Below are 12,782 nucleotides of genomic sequence, written 5' to 3' on the forward strand. Positions count from 1 at the left end.
AATATGAAATGGCTTTATCTGAAAGTAGGAATGGATCTCCTGTTCCCAAAATGCTCAGTACTTACGAAAGAGACATGGTAATAAAAGCCAACCCTTGGAAGGTTCCTCTCTGCTATGAACAACCCTCAAGCCTCCATGGAACACTGAATAAGCATGTCTGCTGTGGTTTGTTTCAGATGGTTAGCTCTTTTCCTGTCTCTGAAAGCCTCCTACAGGCTCCATCAACTGCGCTCCTGGGAAGAGCGAGAAGGGGAGAACCAGCAGAGATATCTGAGAAACAAGGATTTCCTCCTTGGGGTTAATTTTCCACTCTCCTTTCCCAACCTTTGCAGCTGCCCTTTGTTAAAGGTAAGCAATTATTTCTGCATAAATTCCCCTTTTCTTTCAATCAGTAAAAGTAGTAATGAAGTAAATGATGGCCTGATGGAGCAATAAAGGTCTCAGGGGAGTAGAAGCAGTGTATTCAGTTAACAAGTTAGGTACAGGAATGTGCACAGATTTCAAGTGTATCGCTTGATAAATTTATACCTGTGTAACAACTACCTCCATCAAGATAATAGAACATTTCCTGAACAACATGATAAACATTTAATGTCATTAAACTGTACATGTGAAGATTGTTGAAATGACAAATATGTTGTTACCTATTTACAGTTAAAAAAAGATACAGAACAATTTCAGTGCCCCATTTAATACCTCTAGTTCAAAACAGATAAAAGCAATCACTGTTCTATTTCTATCATTATAGATTATTTTTGCCTGTTTTTGAACTTCATGTAAATGGAGTTATCCAGTGTTCTCTTTTGTGCCTAGCTTCTTCTACTCAATATTATGTCTGAGATTATCAGTGTTCTATGTAGAAATAAACTGTGAACTACTCTTCTGTCTGGATAGGCCGTAATTCACCTGTTCTACTGTTGGTGGACATTTGAGTTGTTTCCAGTTTGTGGCTATTACGAATAAAACTGCTGTGCACTTTCTTGTACATGTCTTTTGGTGGATGTAAGCACAAGGTACTTTCTCTGGAGTTTATATTGAGGAGTAGAATTGCCGAATCATCAGGCATATGTATATTTAGCTTTAGTAGCTGCTACCAAACATTTTTCCAAAGTGGTTTTACAAATTTACACTCCCACTACTGATGTGCAAGATTTGCAATTGGTCTACATTTTCTCCAAAACTTGGTATTATTAGTCCTTTTCATTGTAGTTACTTTTATGAATTTGTAGTGGCATCTCTTCGTGACTTTAAATTGTGTGTCCATGGGAAGTAGTAAGGTAGAGCATTTTTTCATACGGTTGATGGCTGTTGCAGAGTAAGTAAAGGTGAGTGTGATGAGAAATGAGGTCGGAAATGTAGGTCCAGATCATGTGGGGCCTCATAGGTCATTGCTAAAGATTTGGTTTTCATTCTGAATGAGAATGGGTAACACTGGAGGGTTTTCAGAAGAGGAATGACAATTAGTCTATATGTTAGATTCCTTTAGCTAGATAAAAGGTTTGGAAGGTAGGATGTTTTTTGACTGATTCTGTTCTTTTATGTTTTCGTGGTTAGTTTCTCTAGCATTGCTGGTGGTTCATGTACGTTTTTAGATTCTGGAGATGGGACCAATAATGCAAAAGGAGAATAGAATTGGGTTCCAGCCTTTTTAAAATAATGTCAGCGGTAGCAGGATGACTTTCTACTGGTGAAATATTTCTAGTCCGTCTACTAAGAATACTAATACATCTGATGAAGAGTTGCTTAACCTCCTTTAGGCTGATTAATTCTCTTAACCCCTAAGTTTAGTAATGTGTATTGTTCACTGGTCCTGCTTTTGGTACAAGAAAGCATCAGTCATTCTTCCAAGTATTTGTTATGCCTGCATCTTATTTAGCACTTGGAGATATGCATCACTCACTTACTGTATCCTTCTGTTTCAGACAATATAGTGGTGTGTTCAGTCTAAGTGAGGTCCTTGTATGCAGTTAATGAATAGCCTAAGAAATTCAGACGTGAGCAATATGCTGTACAGGAATTGTAGTGAAATCTAAAAGTATACTTAACTGAAGTTAGAGTCACTGCTATTTCTTATTTAATTTTATTCCCTTTTTTGTGGATGGACATTTGTCCTTGTAGTAGTTTAGAATGTATATAGAGGTCTTGAGCCAGTGGCCAGTGGGTGGTTGAAAGCTCATCATAAAAATATGTACATACGTACATATTTGAAACAAAATAATGCTTACTCTCATATGCAGTATACTCTGATTTTCTTTTGTTTTTTAAGGATGTTAGTGATAACCTACTAAAATGATTTCCTGGCCTGCGGAACTTCCGGTCTGAAGACTGCAGCACAAGGCAACTGTGCAGTATTAAAATAGCCAGGGGACTAGATACAGAGAGTCACCACGTAAAAGGTTCTGGATCGGGTTTTAATAGTAAGCAAAGAAAGAAATGAACCTTTGGAGACTCGAAGAATCTCACTTTCTGAATATGAAAAGGAAGTCCAGAAGCTGGTCAGAGAGCAGTTCACACATTTCATCGTAGAGTTACCCTGATGTGCAGTTAGCATGCAGGTCCATCTCTGCCTTAGTACGTTTTGGCACATGTCTGTGAAATCCATGGGTTCAGAGGTAGCATAAATAAAGGTAAGCAAGTTTGAAAGAACCAACTGATTCAAACATGAGCAAGTAGTTTATTATGGGAACTACCCCCAGGAATGGCATTGTTAGAATAGACTATCATCCCTACGCTCTATTTCTCACACTGGTTTCTCTGGACTTTAATGTGTTTTGGGGGACCCATGAATTTTCTTATTTAAGAAACATTTCTCTCAAAAACATAGGTTTTGTCTGTTTCACTTAAGAATAGAAAAGGAAATTTCAGATACCTAATCCTTTAGAACAGATTTCCAAAATTCATTATTTAAGAGTATATAGTAAAAATTAAAAGAGACATTAGATGTTAGCATACACATAACCCAGTGCTGTCGAGTCGATTCCAACTCACAGCGACATCATAACCAGGCTTTCAGATTTCATGGTCTACTCTGATATTGCAAATTGACAGCTTTAAAAAAATATGCTTGACCGAAATGGGCCTTTTAAAAATATATAACCCATCAAATATGGACAGCAGCACTGAGACTTTAATATTTTTTATCTATTGTGCTGATGTTTGAATTCTTCAACGAGTTTTAAATATAAGATCTTGGATTCTTTTTCATTATATTGCTTTATGTGGCATAAATTCATATAGCTGTGATTTGTGGCCTTTCATTCCTGGTATGACTTCATCTCTGCCTTTGGGGTCTGCAAAAATATTTTTAGTATTGTTAATACAATTTACAAATCTTGTAGGAGACCCTTCTGCTTACATAGGATTCCTCTGTGGAATCAGAGATTAAACTGTTTTGTTTTCACAGAAAACAGACTTGTGGCTATGCTTACTATTTTAAGCAAGTATTCAAAAAATATTGAGGAGTATTTGTGGTTATTTTTATGGTGAATTAGAAAGCCAGGAAGGAGTAGAAAAGTCTTGAGAGATGAGAAAAGGGCTACTGTGTAAATGTGAAGTCCTCCCCAAAACTTGGAGGGGATAGGGAAAAACCATACTGAAGAGGTGATTCTCTTAGATCCGTTTGTTTCCTTCTTTGGTGGATGACTGGCCAAGCAGATTACAGAGATAGGGAGAGATAATAGGCATAATACAATCTTAATGTATCTTAACATATTTTCAGCCCTTTTTGTTGTTGTTACCCTTCTAGAGATACTAACATACATACAGAAAAGTGCACAAATTTAAATTGTTCATACAGCTTGATGACTTTTCACAAAACCTTACCAGAACTCCACTCCAGAAGCCCCTTTGTGCCCAATTCCAGCCCCTGTTCCTGTCTAATCTCCCCTAGAGTTACTGTAGGCAAATATTTGGGAGGTTTCCACTTTTTGTTATTATAAATAGTGCTGCTATGAACATTACCATACATGCCTTTTCGTCAATGTTCGCACACTTTTTTTGCGGGGGGTGGTTATCTAGGACTAAAATTGCTGGGTCATAGGGTATATGCATGTTCATCTTCATCATCTTTAATCAGCACTGCCAAACAGCTTTCTAAAGCAGTTATACCAGTTTTTAACTTTCATGAACACCGTATGAGAGTTCTAGTCACTCCACATTCTTGCCAGAACGTCTTTAGCCTTTTGTGTAGTGGTCTCAAATTGTATTTCCCTCATAAATGATGATATTGGATACCCTTTCTTATACTTATTGAGCATTTGAGTAACCTTCTTTATGAAATGCTTGTTCAACCCCCTTGCTTGTTTTTCTATTTGGCTATCTGTATTTTTTTTTTTTTAATTTTAATTTTTTTTTTTCTTAGTGTGTTGTTGTTCCTAATTATAAAAATTGTGTGGGGGCAGCATCTGACCTCCTCTAACTTCACAAGGCGGAGGGAGAATCAAGATCAACAGCCCAAGGCTGATTCCTATGAGGCGAGGGTCAGACGTGCCTCCCCTCTCTGCCATCTTTACCAATTCTCACACCAACCGTCTCTCCCAGGGCACTCTCTACTTCTCTGCTGGGTTCAGTAATTCGTTGCAATGGCCACACAGAACTCACAGTCAGTATTCACAATTATGGGGTTTTATTAGGGACGCAACAGTTACAATTCAGGTTTCTTCAATACCTATATATTATTTTACTTAAAATTATACATGTATATTAACATATTATTATTTACATTATGAAGCATGCATATGCTTACTTTGGAAACTACTGGACAGTAAAAGACAGTTAAATATGGAAATGGTGACAGTGGGGAGGACCTGGGGAAGAATGCAGTGTTTACTGGAGAGAGTACCCCTTTTTCTTCTTCATACAGCTGCCTTTCAAATCAAAAATCTCTCAAGCAGTTTTCAGTTGGTTGATCCCAGTGGACAAATAGAATTGAGTGGATAGTGTATATCGGAAAAGCTTGTTGACTGAATGACTCCCCAGTGGTAGAATGTGATCTTGGCACAATGGTTAGAGGTTGTATGGTGCCCCCTTTTTTTTCACCTGCTCCAAGCTACCTTCAGAATAGCCTCACATCATCAGTATAGCACAGCAGGGTGAAAAATACATGTAATTGATGCTGTTTACAAGTACTTCACTATACACCACGGTGTCTGCTGTGGGCAAGATGTGTCATGGAGTCGTGGCCCCTGCCTTCTAGCTGGAGAAAGAATCATTCATATGCATATTTAAAATATGCACGTACAAACTAAAAAGACTAAAAGTGGTTTATAATAAGAGAGTGAAAAGATAAGCCACAGATTGAGAGAAAATATTTGCAAGACACATGTCTGATCGAGGACTTGTACCCAAAGTATACAATAATTCTTAAAAACACAATAAAAACCAACTCAATTAAAAAAAAAAAAAAATGGCCAAAAGACCTGAACAAAGAAGACCTGTATATCAAAGAAGATATACAGATGGCAAATAAGCACATGAAAAGATGCTCAACATCGTATGTCCTTAGGAATTACAAATTAAAACAATGGGATACCGCTACATAGCTTTTAGAATAACTAAATTATAAAACACCGACACCACCAAATGCTGGCGAGGATATGGAGCAGCGGGAGCTCTCGTTCACTGCTGGCGGGAATGCAGAATGGTAGAGCCACTCCGGAAGGCAGAAAGCTAAACGCAGTCTCACGGCACAGTCTCACTTCATGCTTCTAGGTGTCTACTGAAGGGAACTGAAAACTCATGTCCACACAGAAAGCTGCACATGAATGTTTTTAGCAGCTTTGTTCATATTGCCAAAAATAGGAAACAACAAAGATGTCCCTCAGTAGATGAATGGATAAACAAACTGTGGTACATCCATGCAATGGACTGTTACTCAGCAATAAAAAGGAATGAGCTGTCAACACACACACACACACGCACACACACACACGAACCTTAAATGCATAAAGCTAAGTGAAAGAAGCCACTCTGAAAAGCTTACATGCTATATAAAAACAACAAAAAAAACAAAACAAAACCTGTTGCCGTCCAAGGACCCATGCATTCGAACCGCCAACATTTTGGTTAGCAGCTGGACTCTTAACTACTGCTCCACCAGGGCTCCTTTGTTACTGTATAGTTCCAGCTGTATAACATTCTAAAAGGATGTGGCGCAACAGTTATGCTCTTGGCTGCTATCTGAAAGGTTGGCATTTCAAACCCATCCAACAGCTCCATGGGAGAAAGACTTGGCAACCTGCTTCTGCAAAGATTACAGCCAAGAAAACCCTGTGGAGCAGTTCTACTTTGTCACATAGGGTCGCTAGGAGTGGAAATCGACTTGATGGCATCTAACAACAAGATATGACATTTGGAAAAGGAAAAGCTATATAGTAGCAACATCAGAGGTCCAGGGGAAGGTGGTGAAGGAAGAATGGGTGAAGCACGGGATTTTTAGGACAGTGAAACTATCCTGGACAGTTACAGCTAAGATACCAGCTAGGGTTGCAGTTTTCTGAAAGCTTCACTGGGGCTGTAAGATCTACTTCCAGAGTAGCTTACTTACATGCCTGGCAAACTCTAGCTGGCTTTTGGCAGGAGGCCTTGGTTCCTTACTATGTGGACCTCTCCATAGGGCTGCTTGAGTGTCCTCCTGGCATGGCAGCTGGCTTTTCCCAGAGTGAGTGATCCAGGAGAGCACAGGGTGAAGCCACAATGCCTTTTTAATGAGCGGCTGTGCAGGAGAAAAGACTTAGTGAGCTGCTCCCATGAAGATTACAGTCTTGGAAACCCTATGGGGCAGTTCTACTCTGTCTGACTGCTCCGTCACTGTGAGTCAGAATCAACGTGATGGCACACAACAACAAGACCAGCCCACACTCAAGAGGAGGGGATTAGGCTACACCTTTTAAAGGAGGGAGTATCAAAGAATTTGTGGATCTGTCAAAACTGGTACATACCCTCACTGTCAGTCTGATGCTGTTATATTAGCTACTTAATTATAAAAAATGTTTTGTATTCTCTGTCCTGAAATCTTTGGCTTGGGCCGTAAATGGGCTTTGACTGTGGCATCATGAAAGTTCTTAAACCAGAATGGATTTTGGAATCTCTCCTTGCTCTCAGTGTCACCTCTTACTGTGCACAATTTTATTAGCCTCAGCAGATGTCAGCTGGGGAAAGTATTAAATACAGTGTGATACCTGGTTTGCATCTTGAGCAGGGATTCATTGCTCATAAGCTCTCTCCGTGAGCAAGATTTGTTTAATTGTGAGCTCTGCTCTGTTCTGCGTCTTGTATCTTCATCTGATTGGGCAGCTCAGTTCCAGTTATCCAATTATGTAACTTTGGTTATTTGCGAACACGATGCAGAAACACAGTTTCTCCTTTTGGCTTTCTTTTGTAGTACTAGGAAGTGGAGTGGCCTCATTTTAATATGCAAAATGGACACCAATTATGTTCGAAGGTTTTGGTGAGAGAACACATAAGGTGAACCGAGATTCCATGTTCCAGGTTAGTCTTAAAGGTCAAGTTTGAGTTTATTCTCAGACACGTAGGCCTCGGAGGAGAGACAAAGAAAAATGCTAAAATTTGAAGGGAGCATCAGGATTCTCTCTCTTGTAAAATTCAAACAGTGTCTTCCAGATGATGTGATTGTCTATGTAGAAAAATCTCTAAGAATTGCCAAGAAGAAATCCCGACGCTAGTAAGTGATAATAGCAAAGTTGCAGGACACAAGGTTAATATACAAGTCAGTTGCTTTCCTATATGCACAGCCATGAACAGTTAGATTTGGAAATTAAAAACACACCATTTACATTAGCATAAAAATTTTAAATAGGTAATATCTAATAAAATGCATGCAAGACCTATATAAGAAAAACTATAAGACTGGTGAAAGAAATCAAAGATCTAAGTAAATTGGAGATATTCCATGTTCACAGATAGGAAGATTAGTATTATTAGATGTCAGTTCTTCCCCACTTGACCTATAAATTCAGAGTAATCCCAGTCAAAACCCTACTAAGTTATTTTGTGGATATCAACAAGCTGATTCTAAAGTTTACATGGAAAGGCAAATAGTATCTGAATAAAATTCCTTTGGAGTTAAGCAAATTAGCTTTGAATTAATTTTCCCACACTCAACTTTGTTCTCTTGGGCAGAAAATCCTTCATTCTGTTCCCTTCTGTGCCTTCATTTGTTTTATAAAGAATTGTAGATATTCGACTCAAACAGATACTTGTACGCCAGCGTTCACTGCAGCATCATTCACAGTTGCCAAAAGGTAGAAACAACCCAAGTGTCCATCAGCAGAGCAATGGATAAGCAATTGTGCTGTGTTCATCCATGGAGTGTTCATCAGCCATAAAGACAGGTGAAATTCTGTCACATGGTATGGCATGGATGAACCTTGAAAACATTTTGGTGAGTGAAGTCAGTCAGACACAAAAAGACAAATATTGTATGATACCGCTTATGTGAAATGTCTACATTAGGCTAATGCATAGAGACAAAAGTTAATTAGTGGTTATCAGGGCAGGAGGGAGGAGGGAATAGAAGTTATTACTGAAGGAGTATTCAGTTTCTATTTGGGGTGATGTAATTAATGTCACCTAAAAATTGGTTAAAATGGCAGGCCTTTTTGTTATATATTTTTTGTGACTGTAAAATTTAGAAAAAAGAAAAGAGTAATAGGTATTGTGCCAGCAGCCAGTATCCTAAATATAGCTTATTCTTGTTTCTTCAAGGAGACAGATAATGAGTGTTGACTTAGCTGCTTGTTTTCTTGTTCTTGGCAAGCAACCTCAGATCACATACTACCTGAGCCATATTCAGCAGTCTGATCCAGTCTCCCCATGCCCTCATAGGTATGAATGAATCTGGACAGTGAGAAGCTCTTTCTTTCTCATTGTAACTACAAAACCCTTGTTCTCACCCTGCAGTAAACGTCAAGTTTGAATTCTGTGTTGTAGAATTCGAGGAAGTAACATTCTTATTCCTAGCTTCGGGATGTACATGAACAAACATCAAGGAACAGACTAAACTAGGCTAAGGGCATAAACCAGTGACACTTGTGGATGTTTTAGTCAAAGTTGACAGTCTTTTAAAATCTCTTACCTAGCATGAATGCGTTTCTGATAATTGCCGTATCTTGTGATTCTTACGTGACAAAAAGCATGGTTCCCTGTGTTGCACTTAATTTTATTGTGTTCCACCCCATTTTTACTGGGGAGAATTTTAGGAAGGACTGTGTGTTTAGCTCAGAACCCTCGTAAATTCATTGTCACCACCACCTTGTCTCCTTTCCCAGGTTGCTCTGCCCAGAAGTCCTTTCTTACCCTCTTGCAGTGGGCGAGGAGTGGGAGCCTCACGCGTATGAACCTTAATCTTTTGTTGCTGTTGTTGAGAATAAAAACAGAAACCAGAACCTGTAGTTCCATATACCACTTAGTCGTCTTTCTAGGGACAGAACAGGTTTTAGACTATATCCTATTAAATGTCACGTTAAAAATGATAGTTGCAGAAACAGTACCAGGATTGATTCCATCTCCTAGCTTAAAAAAATAAAACCACACTTGTTGCCATCGAGTCGATTCCGACTCATAGCAACCCTGTATGACAGAGTAGAACTGCCCGTGGGATTTTCCAAGGAGCGGCTGGTGGATTTGAACTGCCAGCCTTTTGGTTAGCAGCTGAGCTCTTAACCACTACGCCACCAGGGCTCAGCAGCAAAACCGTTGTCATGGTAATTGTCTCCTTAGGTGTGGGGTATGTGGAAAGCTTTATATACTCTGCTGCCCTAGTGAGGCAAAGAGCTCAGAAATGGAGGACATTTCAGATTTGTGCAGTTTAAAATGAACAATAGGATCTAAGCATAAAGAATTATTTTTTTTAAAAGGTGGTGTGTGTTTAAGCTTTCAGCATTATTCTCTATTAACTGGCTATTGATGAAGAATCCTCAAACAGGAAGTTTTTGAAAACTCTTCCGCTAAATGTTAATTTTCAGCTACAGTATCTATATCTATCATCATTTCCTGAGATCGTGAGAGCTGCCAACGCCCCTTGTGGAAAGCTCTGGGAAGCCATTGTGTTCAGGGTTTTTCTGTATTTTATTTTCCTCCTTTTTGTTTGGTCACTTAAAATATCTGTGAAAATAGATTCGTGTAGTCTAACATTTGATCTGTAAACACTGTTCCCTTTCGTTTAAAGCGAGACCTTTGCTCTGTATCTAAATCTGACATGTTCTTTAAGAACAGAAACAGAAAATGATTTTCTAAATGATGAAGACCTAATATTAACGTAAGTGTTCTTTTTAGTTTTAAGCAAGACATGGAGAACAAAGCATGGGCCGTGTATCTGAGAAAACAGGGGTGTGTTTTCTGTGCTACGCTGTGGCAGAGTGTGTAGCTGTGGGGCCTGTCATCCTGGCCTACTTATTTTCACTTGAGACCTTTACATGCTGCCAAAAGACTATTTACAAAAAGCTAACTTTGCTACTATGTGCACATGGTGGTGTTGGCAGCAAAACACACACAGCTGCCAGTGCCTACAGGGTATTGAGACATTTAAGAGCATGAGAAAGGGACAGCAGAATAGCAAAAGCTGTGACCGCGTTATAGCCATGTCACATCACCCGTAGTGTAACATTCTGTTTCTTTTTTTCTAATTTGGTTTTGGCCAAAATAAACCGAACAAGCAATGAACTTTCTTCTCTATCCCTACCCCCAAGCGTCCTACACAGTGGGCTTTAGGGTGTCCTTTATGTTCTTCTGTTTCAAACATTATAAAGTTTTCTGGATCCGGCAATGTCTAATTTATGTAAAGCTACATTTCCAGGGACCGCCTGTACTAAGGAAGATTTAGCGGAACCAATGTTGAGAGAGAATAATCTAGAAGAAGGCGTTTATTGAGTAAAATGTTCTGAGGGTAATCAGGGTTTCTCTAAAGCTAAGGCAGTATGTTGAACATTTTGAACTAGCGAATTACTTTTTTTTTAAATCTGGAATTCAGGGAGCTACAAATCAGTTTGATTTCCAGTGAGAACTCAGTCTTACCCTAGTTTATATAAAAACCCATTAACCAAATAGAGTTATCACTAGGCAGACTTTTTCAAGAAAAGTATCACAGTCTGTATGCTGAGCAAATAATCCGAGAAGCTGGGCTGTATGAAGAAGAAAGCGACATCAGGATTGGAGGCAGACTCATTAACAACTTGTGATATGCAGATGACACAACCTTGTTTGCTAAAAGTGAAGAAGACTTGAAGCACTTACTGATGAAGATCAAAGACTACAGTCTTCAGTATGGATTACGCTTCAACATAAAGAAAGCAAAAAATCCTCACAGCTGGACCAATGAGCAACATCATGATAAACAGAGAGAAAATTGAAGTTGCCAAGAATTTCATTTTACTTGGATCCGCAATCAATGCCCATGGAAGCATCGGTCAAGAAATCAAACAACATATTGCACTGGGCAAGTCTGCTGCAAAACACCCCTTTAAACTGTTAAAAAGCAAAGATGTCACCTTGAGGACTAAGTTGCACCTGACCCGAGCCATTGTTACTTTCAGTTGCCTCATACGCATGTGAAAGCTGGACAGTGAGTAAGGAACACCAAAGAAAAATTGATGCACTTGAATTATGGTGTTGGTGAAGAATATTCAGTATACCACAGACTGCCAGAAGAACAAACAAATCTGTCTTGGAAGAAGAACATCCACGATGCTCCTTAATGGTGAGGATGGCGAGACTTCATCTCATGTACTTTGGACATGTTAACAGGAAGGACCAGTTCCTGGAGAAGGACATCATGCTAGATAAAGTAGAGGGTCAGTGAAAAAGAGGAAGAGCCATTACGAGATGGATTGACATAACGGCTGCAACAATGGGCTGAAACATAGCAACGATTCTGAGGATGGCACGGCACCAAGCGGTGTTTTTGTTCTATTGTACATAGGGTCACTGTGAGTCAGAACTGACTCGACAGCCAACTAACAACAATCACAAATAACATACTGTCACAAATAATATAAGGACTTCCTACGGTGAGTGCTGTACCCCTTTCTTAGTGATGACTACAATGTTGAAGAGAATAATTGAAGGAAATGTTCATTCTTTCATCTTCTATCTTTATACTTTCGGGATGAAGTAAGAAGCAGTCTTCTGCTGAATATTGCTATTTCAGATGCTCAGAATGAGGATAACTTGAGAAATTTCTAACAGACATTGTTTAGATACTGCTGTTTAGAAGTTGGTAAAGAATTTAAAAGTCTTTTCATCAGCTACTGCCACTCCCTCAGCCTCTCGCTCAGGAGTGGTCTGGGTGGCAGTGGATTCCCCAGCTCAGCTAGCAGGACTTAACTACTTTTGCAGCTGGCTGAGAGAAGCTGTAGTTGCCAGGTTTGTGTCATCTTCTTTCTCCATCCACCAGGAGGGGCAAGAGGAGCCACCACTGATCTCAGAAATGTACTTTTGGAAAACAAAAAATTTGGTTAAAATTTTTACCTTTATCTGTGAATTAGCATTAGGCTTTTTTTTTTTTTTTTTTGTAACTTTCCTATCTATTCAGTATCTGAAGAGCAGGATGACACCAGCCTAATAATCTTCATAACGACCCTCATACTAGGCATTCAGATAATAATGAACATAAATATAGAGGGACAGGTGAACTTAAAGTAGGTGCTAGCCCATATTAAGATGAGAACACAAATGTTGCTGAGAAACTCAGGTTAAAATTCTTCTCTGGGCAAGACAGGGACCTCAACATCTAGAAAAAGAAACTGAACACACCAAAGGCATGGGCC

At 39.2% G+C, this 12,782-nt stretch overlaps 1 protein-coding gene across 3 annotated transcripts in view; it reads left to right on the top strand.

Moving 5' to 3' along the window:
* The window catches only part of INO80 (INO80 complex ATPase subunit), a 135,275-nt gene that overhangs the window by 74,288 nt on the left and 48,205 nt on the right, over nt 1-12,782 (top strand). For all 3 annotated transcript variants that reach the window (XM_049897360.1, XM_049897358.1, XM_049897359.1), the window contains exon 24: nt 177-348. In XM_049897360.1, coding sequence (XP_049753317.1) covers nt 177-348 — 172 coding nt within the window. The remainder of the gene's footprint in view (nt 1-176; nt 349-12,782) is intronic.

Source organism: Elephas maximus, chromosome 10 (assembly GCF_024166365.1).
Source record: "Elephas maximus indicus isolate mEleMax1 chromosome 10, mEleMax1 primary haplotype, whole genome shotgun sequence".
NCBI classification, from domain to species: Eukaryota; Metazoa; Chordata; class Mammalia; order Proboscidea; family Elephantidae; genus Elephas; species Elephas maximus.